At 47.6% G+C, this 27984-nt stretch overlaps 1 protein-coding gene across 4 annotated transcripts in view; it reads left to right on the top strand.

Moving 5' to 3' along the window:
• Positions 1-27984, top strand: part of Cog7 (component of oligomeric golgi complex 7) — a 58884-nt gene that overhangs the window by 22357 nt on the left and 8543 nt on the right. For 2 of the 4 annotated variants that reach the window (XM_006507699.3, NM_001033318.3), the window contains exons 7-13: positions 3235-3433; positions 8073-8200; positions 9464-9618; positions 15469-15585; positions 18128-18193; positions 22223-22409; positions 23565-23705. In XM_006507699.3, coding sequence (XP_006507762.2) covers positions 3235-3433; positions 8073-8200; positions 9464-9618; positions 15469-15585; positions 18128-18193; positions 22223-22409; positions 23565-23705 — 993 coding nt within the window. The remainder of the gene's footprint in view (positions 1-3234; positions 3434-8072; positions 8201-9463; positions 9619-15468; positions 15586-18127; positions 18194-22222; positions 22410-23564; positions 23706-27984) is intronic. The other 2 variants (XM_006507700.3, XM_030242514.1) reach the window with 1 other exon arrangement.

Here is a 27984-nt window from a genome sequence, read left to right as displayed (position 1 = left end):
TTTATGGGGGGATTGCACATGTCATCGTGTACCTTGTGGAAGTCTCTTCTCTCTTCTACCTGTGGGTCTCAGGTATTGAACTCAGGTTGTCAGGCGCTGCGGCCATTCCCCACAAATAATGAAAGTGCAAACAGGGCAGGTAAGGGCCGTGGGTGAGCGGTCACTTGGAAACAATGAATTTCAGTTTGTAGTGCTTTGAATTGTTTATGTTTGTGTAGAGGTCAGACGACAGCTTCGTGGAGTTAGCTCTCTTCTTCCACCTTTTTTTTTTTTTTTTTTTTTGGTTTTTCGAGACAGGGTTTCTCTGTGTAGCCTTGACTCTCCAGGAACTCACTCTGTAGACCAGGCTGGCCTCGAACTCAGAAATCCACCTGCCTCTGCCTCCCAAGAGCTGGGATTAAAGGTGTGCACCACCACTGCCTGGCTCTTCTTCCACCTTTATGCAGGTCTTGGGGATTAAAATTGGGTGTCAGTCTTTCAAGATGAGTACTTTCACTCTCCAAGCCCTGGGCTGCTTTTAAGTTCCAAGTGAGAGTGATAAGCAAACATGGCACTCAGCACACGCAGGATGGAGTGGGGTGGCCATGTGGCCATGAAGTTATTTGTTGTATTTTTATGGTTCTCCTTCCATCTTTCTCTGACTCCAGCAGGGTGACTCTAAGCAGAGTACAGAGTAGGATCCATGAAGTCAAAAAAGCCCATTGAAGCATTGTAAATTCTTCTTTTGGACCGTTTGTTAGTGGTTTTGGACTCTTCTGAGTTGACCTGTACATTGTTTCTTTCCTCCTTCCCTCCTCCCACCTTTCTTCTCATGAGATGAGTTTCCGAGCATCATTCATTGTCAGGATGACACTTGCCCTGTTAAATGGTCTTAACATTCTTCTCTGACCTCCTGCCAGTGTTGTTGTAATGCTGGCTGCACAGAAGGAGCTAGGAAGTGTTCTGTGTTAGTCTGCTGGTTGATGCCATTAGTAAAATCCCTTATACTAGATAGTTTAATTTTTTTTTCCAGATTTTATTCTTTTTTTTTCCTGTGTTTGAGTGTTTTGTCTGTATATGTGTATGTATGTGCCCCATGTGCATGCAGTGTCTACAGAGGCTAGAAGAGGGTATCAGATCTTCTGGGACTAGAGTTACAGAGGGTTGTGAGCTGCCATGTAAGTACTGGGAGTTGAACCTGGGTCCTCTGGAAGAGCAACCAATGCCTTATCTGCTAAGCCATTTCTCCATCCCAGACTGGATAGTCTAAACAACAGGAATCGTCTCAAAATTCAGTATGTTAGAAGTTCAGGATCAAGCTGTGCTCAGGGCTGGAGTGTTCTCTTCTGACCTGTAGATGTGCCTCTTCCCTTCAAGTCTCCCTCCCAAGTGTGTTCTTTGTGCTCATGTCTTCTTATGAGGACTCAGCCAGGTAGACTCAGAGCCTCCTGTGTGTGTCCATGGTACCTTCATTGCCTCTACAAGGTGCTGTCTCCAAATAGAGTCGTATTTAAGGCATTTGGAGGGTCAGACTTTAGCGTGGGGTTTGAGGGAGACACAGTTCAGACTATGAGATGCTCCTTCAGTGTCTTGGGAGATTGTCTAAACTCTTTGTATGTTTTGTAGAGCTCACCAGTTCTGATCTTTATTGGATTTTTTTTTTTTTTTTTTTTTTGAGATGGGTCTTGTGTATTCTAGGCTATCCCTGAACTCCTATCTTCCTGCCTCTGCTCCTGAACTGGGATTGCAAGCCTGGGGCATCACTCCAGCTGTCTACCAGTTCAATTTTGGGCCTTCATTCTCCTTTTGAGTGGGTTTTGGTGTGTTGTGGCTCTAGCACTGTGTCCACGTGTTCAGGCTGCTGGTGTGTAGTTGTTTATGATTTTCCCTTAAAGACTTAGCTTGCTTTCTGTTTTGTTTGTTTGTTTGTTTGTTTGTTTTTCGAGACAGGGTTTCTCTGTATAGCCCTGGCTGTCCTGGAACTCACTGTAGACCAGGCTGGCCTCAAACTCAAAAATCCGCCTGCCTCTGCCTCCCAAGTGCTGGGATTAAAGGAGTGCGACACCACCGCCCGGCTTCGCTTTCTGTTTTTATAGACTCAGTGCTAGTGTTCCTGCTTGCATGTCTGATTCTAGTAACTGGAATACTTTGTCCTGTTTCCTTAGTTTAGGTACAGGACAGCAATTTTGAAACGTTTTACAAAGTTGCCACCACACCTAGTCTTGTGTGATGCTGGGGTTTGGAGCCGTGCATGACTGATGGGCGCGAACTGTCCACTGAGCTGCAGACCTATCCTGTTAAAGAATTGTTTATTTAATAATTTTATTTCTATGAGTACACTGTAGCTGGGAATTGAACTCAGGACCTCTGGAAGAGTAGCCAGTGCTCTTAACCACTGAGCCATCTCTCCAGCCCCTGTAGTTCTTTAACACATGAGGTTAGGTTAGGTCACTGATCAGGAGAGCTTTACTGTATGCATTTATAGCTGTGGGTTCTCCTTGATCTGTTTTGCTCCATCCTGTAGGTTTTGTCATGCTCTGCTTTAGTTTCACTTCTATTAAGGCAACTTTAAGTAAAGTTTGAATTTTATTAGCTGTATAGTTTTCCATTTTTTATCTCTTTTGGCCTTCGGCTTTTCTAAGACCAGTTCTTTTATCTCATCTCATGTTTGCACCTATTTGGGTTATAGCAGCATCAGCATAGGAGGGTGAGAGTATTTCCTAAGTGGACTTGCTGCATTATTCAAATTTTCTCAAGAGACCTAAGGACCAGAGAGTGGGAAAAGACTACCAGAGAACTGAGCCAGCTAAGCTGTCCAGGTCTACGGTCTCTGTTGGCTCTTAAGCGAATGCATGTGGGCCCCAGATCTGTGCAGAGAAGAAAATCGAGTTGAAACCAGGCTCTGGGATGTGGGTGGCCCTCCAGCTGTAGTTGTGCTGTTCTCTAGTTGCATTTTGCTCCAGTGTCACCTGAGTCCTCACTGATGACCAGCTCAGTACTGTGCCAGGTACCGAGTAAACTTGAATAAGTAGGCCCATGGGCCAGCGATAGAAGTGCCTTTCCATTCAGAATTGAGCTTCGGCCACTTTCCACTCTGTCCCTGTCCAGTTTGCCCAGTGAGGGGAACTTGGGGCTCCTGACTGGCCCATTTTTATTGGTCCTAGGGTCTGCCTTGGAACATCAGGAGACAGCTGTTTGGAAGGCTTCTTCCTGTGTGCTTCCGTGTGCTACTGCTCATCCCTCTCCCCACTGCAGGTTTTCAAGAACCCCCACGAGGTGGTGACGGTGCTGCTGATTCAGACCCTGGGGGCCTTGGTGCCCTCCCTGCCCATGTGCCTCAGTGCAGGTGTGGAGAGAGCCGGACCGGAGCTGGAGCTCACCAGACTGCTGGAGTTTTACGACACCACCGCCCACTTTGCCAAGGGGCTGGAAATGGCGCTGCTCCCCCATCTCCGTAAGCATTCCTACTTCCTGCCTCTGGCCAGTCTTGCCTTGCGGTTGAGGCCTGGATTTGTTTACTGTTTCTAGTAACTGTGGAAGGGAAAGAGTCGGTGTCTCTCCGAGAGCTTCATTGTCAGCATGGGAGCGGGGTTCAGTCCGTGCTGACCAGGAGCTTCCCATACTCCAAGGCAGTGACAGAGAGAGACTTCTGCTCTACCTGAGGTTGTAAGAGGCTTACTGTGGAGCCGGGAGGCATGAGTGGCAGTGAGCTGGCAACTGGTTTCAGTGGGAGGATCCTCTTTCTTTTAAGTCGGAACCTCAGACAGTTCAACCTAAGCAGTAAGTTTAGGAGAACACATAGGCTGGGCCATGGAGCCTTGAAGGGCAGCAGCAGCTGCAGCAGAGCCAGAGCAGGCCTGAAGTGACTGTGGAGAAGGTAGGCAGTCCTGGCAGCCGGCTAGGCAGAGCACAGTGTATCCCACTTGGGTACGTACTGTGTGGGATGCTGAGCTTCCCAGCTGTTTTCCAGATGTGTAAAAAGCATCATAAACTTTGAAGCAACCTAGACCTCGTGACACATGCTGCTGTCAAATCAGGAAATTGCTTCAAGAAGGCCTCATTCTGCCATGTGGCTGCTGTGTGTCACAGACTTCGTTTATTTAATAGTTATTCTCTTTAATTACATTGTGTTTAATTGCCTGTACATTCCAGGGAGTGTGTTTATTGTTCGGGTTCCTGATGATTCATGGGTGTTGTGGCACACTCACTGGTCAGACCTCACTTGTAGGAGACGCACAGTCATGTGGGTGCTTTCCTGAGGACTGTGATGCCCTGGCCCAGGTGCCTCCGGAGTGCTTAGACCTGGCACCGTGCTGGAGCACGTGGGGTGCTGGAGCAGGCTGCACCCCTTCCACAGATGAACTTTACCCACCCTCTGAGGTGAGCGAGAAAGCTCAGCTTTCTAGCAGTTCCAGCTGAGGGCATCAGACCATTCTCTGTTTTAAGTCAGAAATGCCTTTGGAAGGATGGATGTGGTGGTGTGTGCATCTCAGCACTCAGGAGTTTGTTATATTCAAATCCAGCCTGGGCTACATCTCAGAACGGTCACTGAGCCACCTTTAATCTCAGCACTCCAGAGGCAGAGGCAGGAGGATCTCTGTGTCTGAGGTTAGCCTGGTCTACAGAGTGAGTTCTGGGACAATGAGGGATACAGAAAGAAACCCTGTCTTGAAAAACAATACAAAACAAAACAGTCCTGATAACAAAAAAGAGCATGAATGGGATCTATAGCTTTATCATTAAGAGAGCTTGAGTGGCATGCTCTGTCCTATCCCTTCCAGCAGCTTAGGTAAATGCACGCCGAAGCTGGGTATGCTGGCACACGCCTGTATTCCTGGTCCTTGGAAGGCTGAGGCAGGGGCACTGTGAGTTTGAGGCCACTGGGCTGCATAGTAAATTCAAAACCAGCCTGCACTATGAAATCTATCTCAAAAAATTCTGACATGCCTCATCAAATAAATACATAATGTTTGCAAGCATTACTATAAATATTAATATATGCTATAGATAAAATATATTTAACATTCTTTATAAATATTTAACCTATGCTATATAATGTATAACTACTCTATTATTACATGAAACATATTTTATGTACTATATGTCTATAGTATATGCATATATGCTATACTATAATGCACATAATATATAAATATTTTATTTACTTATTGAGGCAGGGTTTCAATGTGTAGCTCTGACTGGCCTGTTTAGAACTCACTATGTAGACCAGGCTGGCCTTAAACTCACAAAGATGCATTGACTCTGGTTTTTTTGTTTTTTGTGTTTTAATTAGGTATTTTCTTCATTTACATTTCAAATGCTATCCCAAAAGTCCCCCAGACCCTCCCCCCCAACATTGATTCTGTTTTACAAGTGTTAAGATTAAAGGCATGAGCCACCATGTCTGGCAAAATATTTGGAAATATTAGTTGTATATAATTTTACATTCTTTTTAATTTCAAAATAATATAGTATAGGGGGTGTTCAGTTGGCAAGCCTCTGCCTCTGAGCGTGAGTTCCTGCGTTTGGCCCCAGCGCCCATGTGAAAAGCGAGCCATGCCATCCCATGCTTGTAACTGGGAAGCCAGGCGGGAGGCACCCTGGGCTCCCCGGGCAGCTTGTCCAGCCTAATTGGTGAGCTCCAGGCCAGTGAGAGACCTGCCTCATAGGGGGTGGATGCCATTCCTGAGGATGACACCCACCATTGTCCTCGGGCTTCCACATGTGTGCATAAGTACACACATATTTAAAGGACAATAGAAAGAATATTTTCTTAGATTATTATTATCCTAAAACATGGTTTCTAATACTGCTTCACGACTGTGACATACTTTTTACGTATTTGTTTGCTTGCTTGTTTGTTTTGAGACAGGGTCTCTACATAGCTCTGGCAGTCCTGGAACTCACTCTGTAGACCAGGCTGGTCTTGAACTCACAGAGATCCTCCTGCATTTGCCTCCTGAGTGCTAGGATTAAAGGCACACACCAGCATGCTCAACCCTGTGGCTAACTTTTTATAGCTACTATTGAGTAAAATCCTTACAAACTGTCTTGAGAGAGTTTCTGACCCTGCCCTGAGGTTCTAGGAGAAGTTTAGGGTTGCAGTTGCTAACTCGGGAACAATTTAAAGGTTCCTGTCACACATGTGTCTTCTGCTATCCATCAGGGTGAGGGTACATCCCCCACCTGCACCTCACCCCCATATCTGCCCTCCCCACCACTGTGTTCTTTCTTTCTCCCATCATTTCCTGGTTCTTAGATAATTAAAGATGTATCACCTTAAATATTTTACTTTGGTTGTTAATGTTTGAAAATTATATTATAAAAGTTCCATTTTTTTTCTTTTGATTACTTATTCTTTATATATTCATGTGTTTGGAGACTTAATCTATTTCTCATTAATTTTTTAGAGCAATTCATTTAAAGCAATATATTATTGAGTATGCTTATAAAAAGCAATAAAATATGTGAAAAATTCCTGGCAAGGAATCTATAATACAAATGAAAGTTTCCTCTGATGCCACTGTTGAGAATTTAGTATATGTTCCTGAAAGATTCTTATAGAGTGGACTTTCCCCAGTTATTTATCAGATGCATTACCAATACATTTTTAACTTTTATCTCTAACATTTTTATTATTTAATAGTTAATACATATACAAGATACAATTTAAAATAAATGAATGACTATACAATAGAAAGCAAGTTTAAAAAATAATTTAGGTTCATGCATTTTTTCTTGTTTTTATTCTTTGATGAATGTGAATGTTTTGTCTGATTGTTATATGTATATGCATCATGTATGTGCCTGGTGCTTATAGTGAACAGAAGAGGGTGTTGGGTCCCTTTGAACTCGATTTACAGATGGTTGTGAGCCACTGTGTGGGTATTGGGAACTGAACCTAGGTCTTCTGAAAGAGCAGCGCTAATCACTGAGCCACCTCCAGCCTTGGGCTGACTTCATGATCATTATGTCATATGTATAAGATAATGGTCATCTTCCTTTCCATCCAGGAGTAGCATTTTGTGTTTAACTGTGCGTTTGTATACGTACTAAGGTTGTATTGTTTCTTACTTTTTGAGACAAGGTCTCATATAGTTCAGGTTGTCCTTTAACGCACTATGTAGCAGAGGGTGAGCATCAACTTCTGATCCTTCTCAGGGACTGCAAATACAGATATGCACCACTGTGCCCAGCTTCTAGATATGTTTATAGTAGAATGTTTGCCACCATTATCCTACCCAAGTGTTTAATATCTAGTATACAGTTTGTCTTCAGATTTGCCAGCTCTGCAGAGGTCTTTCTAGTTGCTTCCTCCTCTGCCTCCCTCTGAGAGCTAGTTTAGTGTACATTGCACTTGGACCCCTCTGTGTTCCTAATCTAACAGTCACTTCATCTTTGTCTTTTCGTGACATCTTGAAAGAGATGGTTTTCTTGTAGAATTCCCCACACCCTACCCTTTATCTTACTGTTAGCTTTATATCAAACATGTTGGCATCATACACTGCACGGATACTAACACGAGAATCCTGCTGCATCATAGCAGGAGCCCCAGTGGTTATGTGTGTGGTTATGTGCACACGAGTCCAGGTGCCCATGGAGATCAGAGGTACCAGATCTCTTTGAACCTGGAGTTAAAGGCGACTGAACACCTCATTTGGTTGGTGCTAGGGTGCTGGGGACCAAAATCAGGTCCTTTGAAAGAACAGAATATGTTCTCAGCTGCCAAACCGTCATAAGATTTGGTTTTTTGGGACAGGCTCGTATAGCCTAGACTGGCCTCAAACTCACTGTGCAGCAGAAGATGACCTGAAATGCCTCCGTGACAGGCCCTGACATGGGCATGTGTCACACCCTGTCCAGACCCAGGAGTTTTCACCTGAATCTGAGATCTTCCCACCATGGGTACGGGCTCTGGGGCATGGTATCTGTAACACTAGTTGTAACAACACACAAAGCCCAGAGCTCTGCTTCCATGACTTAGAAAAGCAGATTAATGAGGGAATGTGCCAGCAGAATACCTTTCCCTATTGTTCCCAGCATCCAGTCTAGATCATTTGCCTACTGGTATTTTCATTTCTTGTTCCTTACAGAGGACCACAACCTGGTGAAAGTTGTGGAGCTGGTGGATGCTGTGTATGGTCCCTATAAACCCTTCCAGCTGAAGTACGGTGACATGGAGGAGAACAACCTTCTCATACAGATCAGCGCTGTGCCTCTGGTAATGTCTGATAGCACTGCAGTATAGCCGCTAGCCATGCATCAGCTCTGTGTGCTAGGCTCTTGGCTGTGCATCGTGGAGGGTTGGGGTGTCTATGAAAGGGAAGAAGGAAGAAGGCAGGTGGGTTTGTAATGTCTCAGGTACACACACAGTCCAAAGAGAAAGTGAAGCTACCCGTGTGCTTCCATTCTTGTTTCAAATCAATAGTCAAAAGACAAAGCGAAGCAAAACAAATCAGAGAGATTAAGTTACAAATCTCTGTCTCTTCCACTTTGTGATTTTTACCTTAGGTTGCTCAAGGACATCTCTGTCAGATAGTGCTTGTTCTCAGGTTGTCTGAGGTGTCCAGCATGAGGCGAGCCACTGTGGACAGCATTTGAAGTCTGCCGTCTCTCGGTGACCTACCTAGGAAGTCTGCTGTGCCTCAGTTCTGTCCCTGCTCTGCGGGAGGTGGCCCCTCTGTGTTAACACTCCTCTGGAGTGTCTAATGCAGGGAAACTTATCCCAGATGTAGGCCTATCCCAAGAACCAATTTATTAATCATAGAAAAAGAGAAGAGAAATGAAGGATATGAGAATGTGTGTCTTAATTAGGGTTTCATTGCTGTGAAGAGACACCATGACCAAGGCAGCTCTTATAATGGAAAACATTTAATTGAGGCTGGCTTACAGTTTCAGAGGTTTAATTTATTATTGTCATGGCAGGAAATGTGGCAGTATGCAGGCAGGCATGGTCATGGAGAAGGAACTAAGAGTTCTACATCTTGATCCAAAGGCAACAGAAGCAACTGTCTGCCGCACTGGGTATCATTTGAGCATATGAAACCTCAAAGCTCACTCCCACAGTGACACACTTCCTCCAACAAAGCCATACCCACTCTAATAAGGCCACACCCACTAATAGTGTCACTCCCTATGGGCTAAGCATTCACATACATGAGTCTAGGTGGGGGGGGGGGATCCTATTCAAACCTCTACAACAAGCTAAACGTTGGTTGTATTTTTATGCTAGAAGTTAATTTCTGTGCTGTGTTGTCTGTGTGTTTGTGTGTGCGTGTGTGCATCTGTCTGTCTGTCTGTGTCTGGCCCATGCTCTTGAAGCGCCATCACAGTTGGAGTCTATTTGGTTTCTTAGGTGGTTTAGCCACAGTTGAGTGACCTTGCCATTCTTCCCATGCTAATGCTGGTAGGTCCCCTGTGTTAGTGCCATCGCTGCCAGCGTTCGAGTGTGAGGAAGCTTTTGCTTATCTTATCTACTGCTCAGGAACACGGGGAAGTGATTGACTGCGTTCAGGAGCTGAGCCACTCTGTGCACAAGCTCTTTGGCTTGGCATCTGCAGCTGTTGACAGATGTGCCAAATTCACCAATGGCCTGGGGACCTGTGGACTGCTGACAGCCCTGAAATCCCTCTTTGCCAAGTAAGGCTGAGGAAGCTGGGGGGCAGAGGGAGGAAGGGGGTGGGGGGGAGGTGGGGCCAGGCATATCGGAGGGTCCTATCTGTTCAATTAAGAGTGTGTTCTGTGTTCCTCCTGTGAATCCTTGGGAAACAGCTGTACCTGAGCCCAAGAGGATGTTCTTAAGGATGCTCATTGGAGCATCATTTGCATAGGTGGGGCGCTGGAAGTTATCAGCATGTCCATCCATTGGACTGTGACTAAACACATAAGTTAAAATGGCAGCTGAGCCAGGTGTGGTGTCACATGCCTTTAATCCCACACAGAGGCAGAGGCAGGCAGATATGAGTTTGAGGCCAATCAGATCTTCATAGTTCAAGGTCAGTCAGGGCTATGTGGAGAGACCCTGTCTTAAGAAACAAAAACATAAACACACACACACAAATTAATTAAAATTTTAAAGTAAAAGTAAGAAGTGATATAAATAGCTTCTAGGTGAAAGAAGCTACTTATAAAAACCATCATCCATCTGTTTGAAATGCCCAACAGTCAAGTTTCTAGAGAGATCCAGAACAGGTTCCTGTTGCCTGGGAGACCCTAGGAGAGTGGAGGTGGCTGTTACTGAAGAGGTTGGGGTACCAACTGAGGCAGAGTGAGATTTTTATACATGAGGACTTTGGTTAAATACCCAGTACCCAAGAAGTAAAACCAAAAACTTGTTTCTGAAAGAAAGAAAACGAGAAAAAAGGGAAAGTTTAGTCATACTTTTGTCAGAAGGATAAGGAAGAAGTACAGGGCTGGATCCTCTGACCAGTGCGCCTGAGGCGTGAGAGTCCTGGGGGCAACGTGTTCCAGTGTTTATGTAATGACTTTGGACCAGACTTGGCCCCCCGCCCCGCCTCTGTTTCTGTCCCCACAATTCTTTCCGTCTCTACTCCACCACTTTCCCATCTATCATGTGAGTGCTTTTGTTTTTATACCCACTGTCTACTTAGTGCTGCCAGTATATGCCATTTACTTGTGCATGGGTAGTCTCTTGGGGGCTGCATCTCTGAAGAAACCGGCGGCCCTCCCTCTCCCAGCAGCCCTCAGTTGCCAACAGCTCCTCAGCTAGGGGTAGCAGGTGTCTGCTACCTCTGGCTCTTGCAGCCTTTCCATGTCCTCTTCTCCGATGGCCCCGGGTCTTGGGTGGAGTGTGATAGAGCTGTTTCATTCAGAGCTGAGCACCTCACAGTCTCTTACTCTTTACACATTGACCGTGAGTCTCTGTGTTAATCTCCATCTACACTAAAAAGAACTTCTGCAGTGAGGACTGAGAGATGTACTAACCCATGTGTTTAAAGATGATAGTTTAGAGGACAGTTTATTGCTCTGTCCATTTAGTTGAGTGACAATATTAGGTTTATCCTAGAACCTGTGCCCTAGCCAACCACAGTTTTTTGCCTTTGCTAACAGTACAAGGCAGTACATGAGTTCCATCTTATGGATCAGGTCTTAAACCCACTTAGAAAGTGCTTGATTGTCCCCATAATACTCATGTAGCTGTAACAGAGTGGGCTATCTTGCTCTGGACACTATACGCTATCAAATAAAAACAACAAACAAACAAACAACCAAACCCAGCAGTGTTTGGTATGGGCTGTGTCTTTTTGAGTTCTTTGTCAGTGGAGTACCACAGACTCCTCCAAACAATACAAATTATTACCGTTGCTCTTAGTCGCTCTTTAAAACAGTGAGACTCCACTGCTGAGAGCACCATACATTTGAATCAGCACATGGAGAAACCAAGCTGGTTCCAGCTGGGGAGCTTCGGCTCTCCTGGAGACTTTCACAGTTCTGGAAGGTGCCGGGTGGGCGCACTACCTGGGGTGTGGGAAGAGAGACAGTCAACAGTCTTGCCCAGCTGTGAACTTGATGAGCTGCGAATAAATTGTGGTGTTCTCCAGGGACCTCCCCGTGGTAATTTGTTTCTTCATGAAGTTGCCCTGCGTTTCCAGACTCCTTTACTGAACTGAATGCTGTTTTGCTTAGGATATTAGGGAGCTCTTGTCATTCCAGAAATACCAGGCTCGCCCTTGTGAGCCCAGTGTTCTTGGCTGTGGCCATCAACCACACCCTGGGCAACCCTGTTGAGGCTGTGAGGGTTAAAGGTTTGTCCACATGAACCCAGGTGTGCTTTTGGAAAGAGAAACATTAATAGTGAGTGTAGTATTTACTTATTTTTATTTTTTAGGCTTATTTATTTTGTGTGTATGAATGTTTTGCCTCTGTGTGTGTGTGTATGTATGGATGGATTTATTTATTTATTTTGTTTTTTTGAGACAGGATTTTCCTGTGTAGCTTTGGCTGTCCTGGAACTCACTATGTAGACCAGGCTGACCTTGATTGCATGTCTGCTTGTCCATGGAGGTCAGGAAGCGGCATTGGATTTTCAGGAACTGCAGCTACAGATGGTTGTGAGCTACCATGGAGGTGCTGTGCTTTTAATCACTGAGCAACCAAGTTTCCAGTGCCTCCTTCCATCCCCCTCTTTTTTTTTTTTTTTTAAATCTCTTTTTTTGACCTGCAGCCACCAGGATTTTGTGGGTGGAAAGCTTTTTTTTTTTTTTTTTTTTTTTTTTTTTTTTAAGATCTAAACTCAAGTATGCCTTTAGACATAGTTCTCCCCAGTATAAAATGTAAAAGTATACCTCCCTTCTATCAGCTTTTAGTCCTTTCCACAAAAGTAGCATGCTGGAACACTTTGGTTTAGATTTTCTGATTCTTGGCAAACAAGTAAGACTTTATCAACTTTTTTTTTTTTTTGAGACAGGGTTTCTCTGTGTTTCTCTGTGTAGTCCTGGCTGTCATGGAACTCACTCCTCACTCTGTAGACCAGGCTGGCCTCGAACTCAGAAATCCGCCTGCCTCTGCCTCCCAAGTACTGGGATTAAAGGCATGCACCACCACCACACGGCCTTTATCAACTTGTAATCCATTATCTGTCACCTCTCCACAGATGAGGCCTGGTACTGACATCGAATGCTCTCTCTCTAGCTCTTACCCCTCTGAGCTCTGACCAGACTTACTTTTCTTCTGTTGTTTTTATGATTGCAAAATAATTCACATTTATATTAAAAATTACTGTATACGAAAGAATATGGGGCAATGAGGTCATTGTCACTAGAATTTGGATATTACTGATATTACTGAGTTTATAATGCAGTTGAGACTACTTTTGTCAGGGTTCAAGTGGGTGAGCTCCCTCCCGCTGTCGGGGGAGAGCAAGGCTTGGAGCAGGGTAGGGAGGATGGGGCCTGACTTGCGCTCTGGCCCTGCACACTAAGCTGGCCCACAGATGGCTGTGGGAACGTGGTTTCACAGTGGTGGCAAGCATCCCATGCTGGAGTTGGAGTGTCCTGGGCCCAGCCTGCTTCTGGCACCGAGGAGGCAGGATTGTGTGCTGGCCACTGTTCCCCTGAGTCTCAGTGTCTTTGCTTTGAGTAAACTGATGGCTGAGCCTATGGAGGAAAAGATTATAGCTGACATCCCCAACACTGAGTGACTCTCTGGTGATGGGCACCTGAAGCTGTGTGTTGTGACAGTGAGTTGAAGGGTATAGTATTATATATGTATATAGTGATAAAATTTATACTTGTGTTTGGAATTCTGGACTGAAGGACAATGAGGTTTCCTGCCTGTTCAGCATCCCAGAAGTTCTGTCATGGAAGCTTCCTGTCAGTAGCCTGTCCTTGGCACACTTGTCGTAGTAGCTGGCTGCTGACAGTTGTTTCATTTGTCACAACTGAATCAGTTATGTCTCCTAACTTTTACTGCCAGTTTGCTCTTGAGACCTCTGCTCCCTTTGGGATTGTGCTTTCTCAGCTTTCTCAGCTAAAGCCTGGGAGGTCTTTGTGTTTGCGACTGTGGGGTGTCTGTGGCTGTGAGGTGTCTGCAACTGTGGTGTGTCTGTCTGCAGCTGTGGGGTATCTGCAACTGTGGGGCATCTACAGGCTGTGGGGTGTCTACAGTTGTGGGGTATCTATAGGCTGTGGGGTGTCTACAGCTGTGGGGTGCCTGCGGCTGTGGGGTATCTATGGCTGTGGGGTATCTATGGCTGTGGGGTATCTGTGGCTGTGGGGTGTCTGTGGCTGTGGGGTATCTATGGCTGTGGGGTGTCTGTGGCTGTGGGGTATCTGTGGCTGTGGGGTATCTGTGGCTGTGGGGTATCTATGGCTGTGGGGTGTCTGTGGCTGTGGGGTGTCTGTGGCTGTGGGGTATCTGTGGCTGTGGGGTGTCTGTGGCTGTGGGGTATCTATGGCTGTGGGGTGCCTGTGGCTGTGGGGTATCTGCGGCTGTGGGGTATCTGTGGCTGTGGGGTGTCTGCGGCTGTGGGGTGTCTGCGGCTGTGGGGTATCTATGGCTGTGGGGTGTCTGCGGCTGTGGGGTATCTGTGGCTGTGGGGTGTCTGCGGCTGTGGGGTATCTGCGGCTGTGGGGTGTCTGCGGCTGTGGGGTGTCTGCGGCTGTGGGGTGCCTGCGGCTGTGGGGTGCCTGTGGCTGTGGGGTATCTGTGGCTGTGGGGTATCTGCGGCTGTGGGGTGTCTGCGGCTGTGGGGTGTCTGCGGCTGTGGGGTGTCTGTGGCTGTGGGGTGTCTGCGGCTGTGGGGTGTCTGCGGCTGTGGGGTGTCTGCGGCTGTGGGGTGTCTGCGGCTGTGGGGTATCTGCGGCTGTGGGGTGTCTGCGGCTGTGGGGTGTCTGCGGCTGTGGGGTGTCTGTGGTTGTGGAATGTCTGCGGCTGTGGGGTGTCTGTGGCTGTGGGGTGTCTGGGTTGTTTCTTCCTCTTCACAGTGAGCGTGTGGCCTTTCTCTTTGCTGCAAAGCTTCCTCCCCAGGCCCAGGCATCACATTCTGCTCTGTTCTCTTAGAGCTGTTGGCTTAGGGAGGGAGGGAGGTTAGACTTCTTGTGATGCACAGCTGTTATAAGCATTCTTGACTTCCAGAGGACACAGCCCCTATCCATCCTCTTCCTACTTCTCCTGAGGACACAAGGAGGGAATTTACTCTCTTAAAACCATGCCTCCCCAGGAGCGTTCATCTCAGGCTTTTCCGAGATTGTATGCTGTTTTATTTATTTAAAAAATGATATAGAAGACAGCATTATATCCATTTTAGAGACGAGAAAACTGAGGTCAAAAGGTACTGAGGCTGCAGACCGGAGTTGTGGTGCGCTGTGTCACTCACCTGGGAACTGTTCCCAGAGTCTCGTGCCCAGAGCATTGCTGGTTGCTATATAGTACAGGCCCTGATCTACAAAGCTGATAGTCAGAGCAACAATACAGCTCTATGCACGGAGCAAACGAACACTCAGTAAGCCATAAAGTGACAGTGCGGGAGTGGGTGAGGGAGCAGTGTGGATGAGCTCCCTCCGTGCAGCCTGTGAGGGTATCCACCTTGAGTCTAACTGCTCCTGGGTGCCCTTTCCTACTGTGAGCTTTGACTAGTCTGGATCGGAAGATTTGCTTACAAAAGTACCCTGGATGTCAGGAACTGCTGCATCACAGTGGGGCTGTGTGCTCTGCGGGATTTGCAGAACCTGTTTCTGAGCACATGCATGTGCTCAGATGAGCGGTTATTTTGCAGCAGTGTCTCTCACCTGGTTGGTCAGTGGATTCCATTTGGGGGCCAACCCCTCCCTCCCTCCCTCCTCGTTGTGAGCATCCCCTGAATCTGCCGTGCCCTTCATTAAATGGCCTGGAGACTTCTCTGTAGTCCGAGGTTCCTACGCGTTCTTACTTCATCCCAGGACTTGTGACTGACATTTGCAATGGCTCATGGTTTGTCCACACTGTGGAATTCCAGCTGTCCTTCGAGCTGTCCCTTTCCTCTCTCCCTAGGTATGTGTCTCACTTCACCAACGCTCTCCAGTCCATTCGAAAGAAGTGCAAGCTGGATGACATTCCTCCCAACTCCCTGTTTCAGGAAGACTGGACCGCTTTTCAGAATTCGGTCAGGTAAGGTGGACCTTGCAGTGCAGTGTGCGCCACTGCAGCAAGCAGCTCGGCCATGAATTGGTTTGTAAGATGTAGTGTTTATGAAGTGGTTCTTTTATCTTTTCAGTGCCTCTGTCCGTCTCTCTGTCTGTCTTGAGGCAGGGTCTCTTTGTGTAGCCTTGGCTATTCTGGAACTTGATGTGTAGACCAGGCTGGACTCAATCACAGCAATTGGCCTGCCAATGCCTCCTGAGTGCTGGATCAAAAGTGGGTGTGAGGCTAAATTTAAGCAGCCAATAAACAAACAAACAAAACCCCAATCATCTGCCAATAACAACAACAACAACAACAAATACCAAAAACTTTCTATCGCTTATAAAATATTTTTTATTAGCTGGGCGTGGTGGCACATGCCTTTAATCCCAGCACTTGGGAGGCACAGACAGGTGGATTTCTGAGTTCGAGGCCAGCCTGGTCTACAAAGTGAGTTCCAGGACAGCCAGGGCTATACAGAGAAACTCTGTCTCGAGAAACCAAACTGCCCCCCTGCCCTCCCCCCAAAATATATATATTATTAAAAATTTAAAGATCCATTTATTTTTATTTACTTACTTACTTATTTTTTGTTTGTTTGTTTGTTTGTTTTTTGAGACAGGGTTTCTCTGTGTAGCCCTGGCTGTCCTAGAACTCATTCTGTAGACCAGGCTGACCTTGAACTCAGAAATCTACCTGCCTCTGCCTCCTGAGTGCTGGGATTAAAGGCGTGCGCCACCACTGCCCAGCTTTTTTTTTGTATATATTTTCATGTATGTGTCTGTGCACTCTATGGGCAGGCAGTACCAGAGGAGGCCAGAAGAGGGCGTCAGACCCACTGGAATCAGAGTTAAGATGGTTGTTAGCCCTCACATGGGTGCTGGGAACTGAACTTTTATCCTCTTCAAGATCAGTAAGGGCTCTTAATCACTGAGCCATCTCTCCAGCCACTGTGAAATAGTAAAGAAAAAAAAGTCTTTAATGACAAACTCTTTTACATTTGGTATGAGGTCCCCTTTCCCCAACCTGTGGTTTCTTTTCTGAAGCTAAAGTATACAGCTATACTTTGGAGAGCACAGCTGAGCTGATCTGTCCTGTTTTGGGTCTAAGAACCACATTCTCATCATGTAAGAATGTCTTTGGAAAGGATCCTGCAGGAGTCAAGTGGCAGGCGTTGAGCTGACCCTCTTATGTTGTCAACAGCTACACTCCAAGGAGCTTCATGTGACTTTGGGCCACTTTTAGGCAGACATCCTATTGCCTGAGGAGTGTGATCAGTAGGGTCTTGGGAAGGTTTGGCCCTGGTGTATTCAGCTGAAGTCTCTGACCTATAGACACTGCCTACCATCACAGCATTTAAAAGAATTTCAGATTAGTTACTAGTATTAGTGGGCGCAATTCAGATCTTTGAATTGCCTATAAAATTCAAAGCTGCGGCACAAACCAGTCTGCACTGTCACAGAGATAATGGGGCTGGCAGCTGAAGTCTATGACTGGTGAGTCTAGAGAAACTTCTCTTTGCAAAACTGCTTTTTATGCATTTGCATTCCAGAGGCAAGATGTCCTTCAGCTGATGCCCTTCATCCACTTACATGTCTTGCTTGACCTCTGGCCCCAGTGCCTGGGTGTGGCACATGGCAACATCATGGCACATGCTGGCAGAGCTCAGCCAGCCACTGAAGGTCGTCAGGGCGAATCCAGGATCACCTAGGATCATCTTGGGTTGCCATCTCCTGGCCTCTGTTCTGGGCACTGTGTTTATGGACTGTGATGCTAACTGCATCCCCTCTCCCATGGTGCCTTGGTATCCTGGGAAATCCTCTGCACACGGCTGTTGTGGTGCACCTGAGGCGAATGGAATGTTTTACTTTCCCATAAACCTTTCTCATGATGGAATGCTCAGATACCCTGGTGATGACAGGCGCTTTCAGAGAGAGTTAAAAGTTAACTAGACTTGAGATGTTTTGAATCTTTGGATTTGTCCCAGCATAATGGGACTGCTGTTGAAGGGCCAGTAACTAAAGTCTGAGAGCTGGCATATTACTTCAAAATGCAAAAGTTATGAAATGCAGATGTACCAATCACTCAGGCTTATCCCAGAGGCAAATGGGTTGGTCCACATCCACCTTTCACGTGTGACAGGAAGACAGTTTTCTATGCAAATAGTAGCTGTCTAGTAGCTATTGAATAATGTATCTCTATTTCAGACTTTAGACATCGGGAGCTTCTAGCCACTTTTCTTAGTTAAAACCCAGTATTTGGGAACTGTAACACTGCTTGAGAGAGTGCTGGGCAGAATTGTAGCTCGTGGCAGAAGTGTTAATCTCATGGAGGGCACCAGCAGGAGGAATCTGCACTTGCCTCTGACATTCATTACATTTCATGAAACATTTCAGGGAGGCAGCGTCAGAACCCAGTGCCACCAGAAGGAGCAAATAGTTGGAATTTTGATGAATGAGACTGTGTTTGTTCTGTAAGTGCCAGCATGCCAGGTAGTGCTTGAGCCTGAAGTGCCCTGTGTCCTGTCTAGGATCATAGCCACCTGTGGAGAGCTCTTGCGCCAGTGTGGGGACTTTGAGCAGCAGCTGGCAAACAGGTAGGAGGGGTCCCTGCTCTCCTTGCCCGTCATTCCCTGGGGCTCCTGGCTGGGAGGTATTTGCTCCAGTGTATGGGCAGACTGGAAGCCACAGGGCTGGAGGACTGTCTGTACCTAGATACAAGGTGTCATTACTGTCATCATTAAACATTTACTGAACACCTAAAAGGGCAAGGCCTATCCTACTTGGCAGTGGTCACATAAATCTGGTTAGATATGGAGGCGTCAGTCTGATGAGGAAGCAGTACACCTTGTTTCCCAGTTATATGTGGGTTAGGCTTCTGCTTATGCTCAGTTATTGGGCTCAAAATAAATTTCCCCATAGAAAGCATGTTACAAGTGGTGACTAAGACCCTAAGACAAGCCCAGAGGATGGAGATTAACCCAGGCATCCTTGCAGTCCAGGCCCTGGGTAAAATTCTGAGTGCCAAGGGGTGCAAGTCAAAGGAGAATTTTGGGGACTGCTCTAAGAAAAACCTATTCTCCCCTCCTGCCTCTCCTCTAACGCTGCCAGTGCTTTTCCTGTGATCCAAGGTTGCACCATTCAGACATTTGCCTACCATGCTTCCCAGTTTCCTTATTCATCCATCCTTTAGGAATTAAGAAGCCTGGTGTGGGGGGTGGTTGTTGTTTAACTCTGTGTGTGTGCTCACGTGAGTGCGTGTGTTTGTGTGTGTGTGTGTGTGTGTGTGTGTGTGTGTGTATGTGTGTGTGTGTGTGTTTTAGACAGGTCCTTAATATGTTCTATAGGCCCAGGGTGGTCTAGAACTCACTGTACAGACCAGGCTAGCCTTGAACTCACAGAGAGCCACTTGCCTCTACCTCCCAAGTGCTAGGGTTAGATTAAAATCATACACTATCATGCCCAGCTGAGAGGTGTATTGATTTTAACTTTGTTGCCATTAGAATGTGAGTGTTGTTTCTACGCTTCCCTCTGTCACAGTGTCCTTACACTGACATTGCTCCAGGTATATTTGTTAGGCATCTCTCCTCTTCAGGACAGTAACTTTCCTTAATCTTTTGCCTTCCAAAGGGTGAGGAAGGCTCCGGTTAGGAAGTTAAATGAGGAGTGCCCGGCTATGGGATGAGCTTGTAGTTGCAGTTTGCAGCCTGGAGAGAAGCTGAAAGGCTGGCTCTGCTTCATCGAGAGACCACACAGCCTCTGAAAGAGGTGATGTCATTCTGGAAACACTGAGCCTGGGGACAGTCACCATCTGTGTTCCCATCTGGGCCACAGCTTGGTGTGTGGCAGGCACCCTGTAAAGCTTATCTTATCTCCCCATCTGTCTCGCCTTAGAACCCAGACTCTAGCAGAGCCACTCCCCAGGGGCAGGCACTGGGCAAGGCAGAGCAGCCACTCTGGATAAAACTGACATCAGCTGTCACTCTTAAGATCTTTTTGCAAAAGAGTTATGGGCTGTGTAAATCAGAGCTGGGTGTCACCTCTTATCCTCAGTGACTTGGGTGAGATGCTATGGCTTCTCTTTACCTTCCTGGTGTTCTCCATGTTCCTATAAAACACTGGCACAAAAATCCCTGATATGCAATGATCCTTTTTGTGATGCTTTGGCTGCACTCTGATACATTAAGGAGAAAACATATTTTAAATTTTGGCCTTTTCTAGACTAGCCTTGTTCAGGCCATGATCCTTTCCCACAACTCAGGGTGGTGGCGGTGGCAGCTGACCCACAGTTCCCCACCAGCCCCTCCCTCTGTGACTGCTAAGCTAAGGTCCAGGTTAAGGACTTTAGGATGGTCTCCACGTGGGCGGGTTTATTGGATCTCAGCCCATTGTAAGTCTCGGTGTGCCTGCATTGTTAAGGTCCCTGTAGAATACTTCAAGTGATAGTTGGGTTTCATTGTAAATGGACAGGCTTCCACGGCTGAGGAGAGAGATTGCTTGTCCTGAAGGGAAACGAATTGAGGCGCTAGGTGAGATTATACCGTTCCCTCCTCAGTGTACACCCGCTGCATGCTTCAGGTGCAGTGGTATGTGTTAGCCCTTCCCATTAATCTCGGAGCTTGAGAGTCGGGACTGTACCTCTTCGGTGTCCCCAGCTGAGCCACAGAGGCTGTTACAGTACTGGGCAGTCAAGTCTTCATCTCACTGAGGCATCACTGGGACATCACTGGGATGCTGTGTGGAGATGAGGCTAAGATCAGATGCCGTTAGTTCTTTGGAGTTAGAATTGTGCTTATCTGGACACTTTAAACTCGTCTCTGCTACAGAAAGCGTTTCTAGCATGCCTTGTTTTCTTTATGGCAAGCTGACATGGGCAGGCTGGGTTCCCCAAGTGTGGCCTCTGATCCTTCACAAACAGCTGTTAAACTCTCTTGTGTGTCAGGCACTGTGCTGGGAGCTGGGGCTGGGTGATGAAGCCACTTTGTTCTGTCCTCACATCTGCAGGAGACTTGAGAGAACCTGTGGTAGGTGCAAGGCAGAGGCAGGAGGTTGCCAGCAGGGAAGGGACAAGTGCTCTGAGGGAAGGGGAGCCTGAGGACCCCCAGGGGACACACTCAGGATGGAGTGAGAGTGAGCCTGTGATGTGTGTGTGTGTGTGTGTGTGTGTGTGTGTGGGCAGTGGATGAGCAGAGACAACGTGAGGCTGTGAGGGATCGGCTCTGGCTACCAGGCTTTCGCATGTTTTAGTTTTATCCTGGAGAGTTGAGGTTGCCTTTTAGAAAGACGGCTCTGTTAGCTAGGTGGATGAGGTGGAGTAAGGAAGGATGGGGGAGAGAAGACAGAGTGCTTCTTCAATCCAGACCTGGCAGTGAAGTCTAAGGGAGGTAGTCAGGGATGGGCCTCAGATAGACAAAAAAGCAACCAGATGGCTGGCGGGCTTAAGCAACTGTCTTGAGGCTCTGGCGGAGGTGGGAGCAGCTTGAACGTGCAGGGGTTTCTGAGGAAGCCCCCATCTGCAGTGCTGCCCAGCAAGCTGTGGGGACACTTTATGGGTTGTTTCTTCTCTTTCTCTTTTATTTTTGAGACAGGGTCTCGCTGCATATCCCTGGCTGGCCTGTAGCTAGCTCTCAGAGATCCACCAAGGTCTGTCTCCAGGTACTGAGATTAAAGGTGTGCATCACCATGCCTGGTTTAGTTTCATTTTCTTGAGATAGGGTCCAGGCTTGCTTCAAACTTGTAATCCTCCTGCCTTAACCTGACTGCTGGGATTTCAGCTATATGCCACCTTGCTTAGCTCAAGGGCCTGGTTTTTGTTTTGTTTTGTTTTTAAATAAATGGATGTGATCTAAAACTTGGCTTGTCCAAAGCAATTGGTTTCATAAGAAACATTCGAAAGGGAGGGTGGGGGAGTTAGCTGTATTGGGGTTGTCCCGAGCCTTCTCTTTTCCCACAATTCTGTACACTTTCAAGTATGGAGGCTGAGGGAGAAGAGTGTATCTAGCATCGGTCCTTGTCGGTGCAGACTCGACTCCGCAGCAGTACTTCAGCTGGATTATCAGAGAGAAGCTCACCGAGACATTTTCCCTTCTTGAAAACTGAAACGCGCCAGCCTCTCTCAATAGATCTCCTTGTAGCATCCAAGCCACAAAAATAAACTTTGTGGTGTGGCAGTGAATAGCAGCATTGTAGCACAGTGTGCGGGTAAGGTTTGTGCTGAGGATAAAAAGACTTGCAGTTCGTCAGGGGCTCACCCAGGCCTTTGACACTTCCCCTCCATGTCGCCTGTCGAGTGAGGACGGGAACAGTGTCCCAGATGGCAGCAGCTAAGTGGGCAGACTCAGCAGCTAAGTGCTGCTGCCCTGGGCAGGCTATCTGCCATAGCAACAGTGGCTTCTGGTGGCACGAGTGAGCTAAAGTTGACTTTCAGTGTTAACTCTGCTTTCTTTTGTGCACCCGAGGCCCAGATCATTCCTAAATGAGAGAGGATGTCTTCATTTCCTTCCAGAGCAGACCTGGATTGTGTCTACCTCACGAGGGTGTCCTACATTTAGGAAGAGCCATTGGAGTACTCTGAGAGAGCTCAGTGCAGCTGGCTCAGGGCATGATGCTCGCCGCTTTCCTTTCAGGATCCTGTCCACAGCGGGGAAGTATCTGTCTGACTCCTACAGCCCTCGGAGCCTGGCAGGTTTTCAGGACAGCATCTTGACAGACAAGAAGAGCCCTGCCAAGAACCCATGGCAGGAATATAATTACCTCCAGAAAGATAACCCTGCTGAATATGCCAGTTTAATGGAAATACTTTATACCCTCAAGGTATGAGACCAGACCAGCGGCATTCTTACAAATGAAAGCTTTCACTTGTCACTCACTCTCCCCTGGTGCCAGGTTTTCTGGCTCCGTTTGCAGCCCTGCCGTCATCCCTCTGTCTCCTGTATGTAAGGTTTTAAGAAGCTGGGTTGGAACTCGCTGAGATAAGGCTGTAGGAGTCGGGTGGACGGTCTCTTTATGGATGAAAACCAGGCTTGAGAACTGTCCAGCAAGTTTGCTGTATCTCAGCTCAGAGACAAACTTGTCTATGACACTATGGCAGTGGGGGTTCCCCTCCTGGCTAGTCTTTGAAGCTGACCTTGCCTTTGAGTTTTAGGCTCCCTGGGTCCAGGGCCAAGAGGACTTCCCAGCAAGTGGAGTGAGTCACCTAAGCTGCTAGGCATGGCCCACAGGTGCAAGAGGTCTGGGGGCATCTGGTTCAGTCATGCCACCAGATAGGATCTTCAGCTCTTCTGATGGGTGCAGTGCTCTGGGGGTGAGCTGTGCACTGAGGCCCTCATGATGTTTCCTCAAAGTCTCCCCGACTCTGCACCTTGGCCCACCACTAGCTGCTGCATTTGCGCTTGACAAACACACTTCTTAGAGCAATTCTGTAAGCTCATTCATCCATGCTTCTGAGGTTAAGTTAAACCAACTCTGTTTATCTTTATTGCTAATCTGATTTATGTCTGTTGTAATCGGTCCATTTATAATCACAAGAACTAAGGTTACATTTTCCATCCCCGTACTTTCTCAGGCTGTGTGGATTCCCGGGACTCACACAGGTCATACATACTCTGGCTTTCAGCCAAGGGCAACTGACCCAACCCCTCTGGGAATCCGCGCTCTGTCCATCACTCGTGTTTAGATGTGAGGCCATGGCTCTTTCCCTCCTCCTCAGTCCCCAAGGGATGGTCACAAGTTAGGTTTTCCCAAATTACAAATCCATAAACTCATATTGGGGCAGAGTCACATGGAAGGTGACGTCACCCCTCACGGGTTCAGTGTTTTGGAGCTTGTGAATCTGTCTGCTAGCCTTTTCCCAGGTCAGGTTTGGGGGCCACTGTTGAAGAAACTGTCCACTTAGCAATCTTTCAGTACTTTTAACTAGATGATGACCTCGTTTGGGGGCTTACCTGCCTTTGCCTTTCCCTGTCTCAGGAGAAGGGCTCCAGTAACCACAACCTACTGTCTGCGTCACGCACAGCCCTGACCCGGCTGAACCAGCAGGCCCACCAGCTGGCTTTCGACTCGGTCTTCTTGCGCATCAAACAGCAGCTGCTGCTCGTTTCCAGGATGGATGTGAGTTCCCTCCGACTGCAATGTCTGTTCTCCCAGGTCCCTCATAGTCGCAGCCCAGGACAGGATCTCGTCCCTGCCTGCCATGAGATGCAGGAGCAAACAGCCACGCCATTGAAGGCAGAAGAGTTACTTGGTCATTGCAGTCTCTGGCGTAGCCTGAGTGAGCTCCATTTCATAAGACAATGCTGATAGCAATGGTGGCTCTCATAATCTGAGACAGTGTCTTACTAGGTAGCTCAGGCTGGCAGGAACCTCACCATCCCCTACCTCAGTGTTCAAGTGCTGTGATTGCAGTGCATATCCTGTCACACCCCACTTTCTGAAGACGGTCAGTATTGCTTGTTACCTTTCCGGCCATTCCAAGGAGTCAGAGAGGTGTGTGCTGCTCCGACGCCCTGGCAGTTGTGGTCCTTGAGCAGGAGCGTGCCTCATGTGCTCCCATGTGGGATTGGAGGGGGCTCTGCCTCGTTCACTTGCTCGTGGGCTCTATTGTGCTGGCATGCTGAGACTGGAGGCCACATACCCATCGCAGTGCTGCCACTGTCGCCTGGTATCTTTCTGTCTGCCTGTCTCAGAGTTGGCTCACCACCCTTGCCTGGTGGCCTCCTCCTTTCCCTGCTTGTCCCAGTTGCTTTTGGAGGAGCTGCTGAGAGCAGTCACATCTGCTCCACTTCCCTGTCTGTCCTTGGTTCAGATCGCCTTGCTCCCCCTTAGGGTGCCAACCTGGTCAGTTTTCTCCCCGGCTCCCCGAGTCTGTTTAGGTTCTGCTTTTGTAGGAGAAAGTTGTTTGGGAAAGACCCAGCTATGTGCTTCTTATAGGGCACAGGTCCTTTAAGGACAAGAGCTCTCGTGGTATAATTACAAGTCCTTGGTTTCTGCTGCCCTCTACATAGCACATGAAGAGCTTCTGTATAGCCTAGGTCAAGTCTCAGCCCCTTTCTGGCTCTAAAAATCTCTGTGCATACAATGGCTGTTTTATAATCTGTGGTTTTGGAGTTGATTCCTCCCTGGGACTCTGATTTCCCTCTGTGAGCTGCTGTGAGGTCTGCTGTAGCTGCAGTTTGTGCTTCTAGCACTGAGGGCTCAGAGAGCTGCATCAGAGAGGATGTGGGCACCTGCTCAGTGCCTGCTTCCTGTGTAAGAGCAGCCAGTGCGCTTGACTACCAGGCCATCTCCATCTCTGCAGGGTCCCCCACTGTTACTTGAGATGTTGTCTTCAGCTAGTCTCAACCGTCTTAGCTCCTAAACCTGGGGCTGCAGGCATGCACCTGGACTTGCACTATATGTGTTGTCTTTACAAGACTGGTACACACTTTTGATCCCATTAGCGTGGTTCATAGCCCAGTTGCTGGGATCCCTGCCTTTTGTTCATGCTGGGACACTGGGATAGACCAGGGTAGCCTGGAGGTTAGAAGGACTTGTGTGAGAGCCAGTGTCCAGCACACAATACAAAGGCAAACACTCAGGCCTGGAGGATTTGAAAATAAAACCCAAGTCACTGGTGTTTGTGTTGAACGTTTGCTGGTAAATTGTATTGCCCCTTTGTATTTTAAGACTATTAACCAACACCATATTCAATTCAGAATAGATTATTGACCTTTTTCTGTGTTACCTGCTGACAGATGAGTAGAAAAGCCCTTTTGAAGGGCAGTTTAAATAAGTCTAGAACAATTAAGAAATAATCTACACCATTTCCGTGTTGCCCTCCTCAAGTGAGCCTTTCCCGCCTGCGGTCTAAGTCCTTCCCAGCTCAGGCCATTCCATCTTGACCCCTTTCCAAACTTTCCAGCTCCCTCCCCCTCCCTTCTGGGCCTGCCTCTGCTCTCTGAGGCTCTTTCTGCTTCCTCTCAGAAGCCTTTCTCAGGCCTCTTGAGGGATGGCGGCGACGATGGTCTTTGCTGTGTGTCATTTCTCACCCCTGCCCTGCTCCACAGTGTTGCTTCTGGACCTTCTCCTTCATGACCACAGCCTCCTGCTTCAGGTTTCCACCATCTCTGGAATGTTTTTAATCCCTTTGCTCACTCCCAGTCTCCCCCAGAGAGCTGGCTGCATACAGTTTCACAGAGCATTGCCCTGATATCATCTCTCAGCCTTCCTATGTTCCCCAGGGCCTCTGTGTGTGTGTGTGTGTATGTGTGTGTGTGTGTGTGTGTGTGTGTGTGTGTGTGTGTTTACTTTCTGAGACAAGATCTCATTATGTAACCCTGACTGGCTTGGAACTATTATGTAGACCAGGCTAGCCTCAGACTCATAGAGACCTGCTTCCTAAGTGCTGGTATTCAAGGTGTGTGCCACCGTGTTTGGCTTTGAGAGTCTGCTTTTAAAGGCTTTTTATTACAGGAATTCTTATCTATGCAGAGTAGAGAGAGGAGGATGGGAGCTCATTCCATCTCCATGATGAGCAGCTCTGGAGCACCCTGCTTTATCTAAAATAAGGGCTCTAGGAAGGACATTATCATCATCATTATTATTTTATTAATAAAAGGATATTAATAATATTGTTATTGTGTGTGTGCATGTATGTGTGTGTGTGATGTATGTGCAGGCACGTGCATGCTGCAGTTTGTATGTTGAGGCTAGAGAACAGCTTTGTGGAGTCAGTTCTTTCCCTCCACCTTTATATGAGTCCCAGCAGTCAAGCTCAGGCTTGGCTTGGGTGGCAAGCACGTTACTTGTTGAGCCTTCTCTCTGCTCCCCAGAGTAATTTTTCAACATCACTTATCTGTGTTCTGAGTTTCTGTTGTCTTGTAGATGACACTATTTGGATCAGGACCCAGGACCCTGCACAGTGAGACTGTCTTCCATTTTTCCTCCCCCCTCGTTTCTCTCTCGCTCTTTACCTTCCCTTCGGTCCTCTTCCTGACCACCCTACCTTCTCCTAGAAAGCTATTTGTTGACTAAGGTACCTGTTCCTAGGCTGGTGTATGAAGTTGTTCATTCTCTTGTCATCCTTACTTCTGCAGCTCCACACTTGCCTACATCCTGTGTCTCATCCATTCCCTGACCTCTTGTACCCCTGAACTCTTGCATCTCACACACAGCCCTCTCTGTGCCAGCCTGTCTCTGTGAACACGAGAGAGAGAGAGAGAGAGAGAGAGAGAGAGAAAGAGAGAAAGAGAGCGAGCGCAAAGAACAGACTGAGGGGATGGGGTAGGGAGGGGCGGTAGGGAGGGGCAGGGCATCCAGCCATCTTGCTGCCTTGGTAGCGTCTGAGAACAAGGGCGGAGACTAGCGTGAGGCACTGAGCATCATGGGTACTAGGTCAGTGTCTAGTCAGCATTCTGCTGCTGTGAAGACACACCGTGACCAAGGCAACGCTTATAAAAGAAAGTATTTAACTGGGGCTGGCTTATGGTTTCAGAGGTTCAGTTAATATCATCGTGGTAGGGAGTAAGGAGGCCTGCAGGTGGCACAGCTCTGGAGCAGTAGCTGAGAGCTTTGCATCCTGATCCCCAGGCAACAGGCAAAGAGCTGCTGGGCCTGGCACTGGCTTTCGAAACCTTAAAATCCACCCGCAATGGCACCCGCAATGGCACACTTCTTTCAACAAAGCCCTGCCTTCTAATTCTTCTCAAGCAGCTCACCAACTTGGATTAAATATGCAAGTATGTGAGTTTATGGGGGCCATTCTCACTTGAACTGCTACAGTAAGTGTGGGTGGGCGGAGTGTCCCTTAAAGTGGACTTGGAGCAGTGGCTGTGGGAATATCGATAGAGGGCTTTCCTGGCATTTGTGAAGCTTTGGGTTCAGGCTCCACCGCCACATGATCATGTATTTACAAACCAAGTACTTGGGAGGTAGAGCAGGAGGACCAGGACCTGTTCAGGGTTATCCTTGGCTACTTGGTGAATTTAAGGCCAGCCTGGGATTTATGAGGTCCCATCTCAAACAAAAAAAGAAAGAAAACCAAGCAGATGGGAATGAGTTGGGATGAGTGAGATACCTGAATAAAAAGGTTCTCAAACAAGGACAGGGAATCTAGAAAATGAGAAAGGATAAGGCAGAGAAGAAAAGAACCAGTACCCTTCAAAGAAACAGAAAGTAGGTGGAGCTGGCAGTTAGGCATAGAAGCTTGCTGAAGCTTAGCCTGGGCCAAGAGCCCTGGGGTAGCTTTGTCATTCCATTCCGGGAATGCTACTTAAAGGATCAGGCAACCGGATCAGGCACCAGGTGGCTGCTGAGAGCAGTCACACTGTGACCTCGATGGTTACTTCTGGAGGCCAGCCAAAAAGGGCCCAGTTCTCCAGGGAGGAAGCTGGGTTTCTCTGAAAGGCGTGTT

The sequence above is a fragment of the Mus musculus genome, chromosome 7, assembly GCF_000001635.26.
Source record: "Mus musculus strain C57BL/6J chromosome 7, GRCm38.p6 C57BL/6J".
Taxonomy (NCBI): Eukaryota; Metazoa; Chordata; class Mammalia; order Rodentia; family Muridae; genus Mus; species Mus musculus.
Note: the sequence above shows the minus strand (reverse complement) of the source record. Positions and strands in the feature narration are given on the sequence as shown.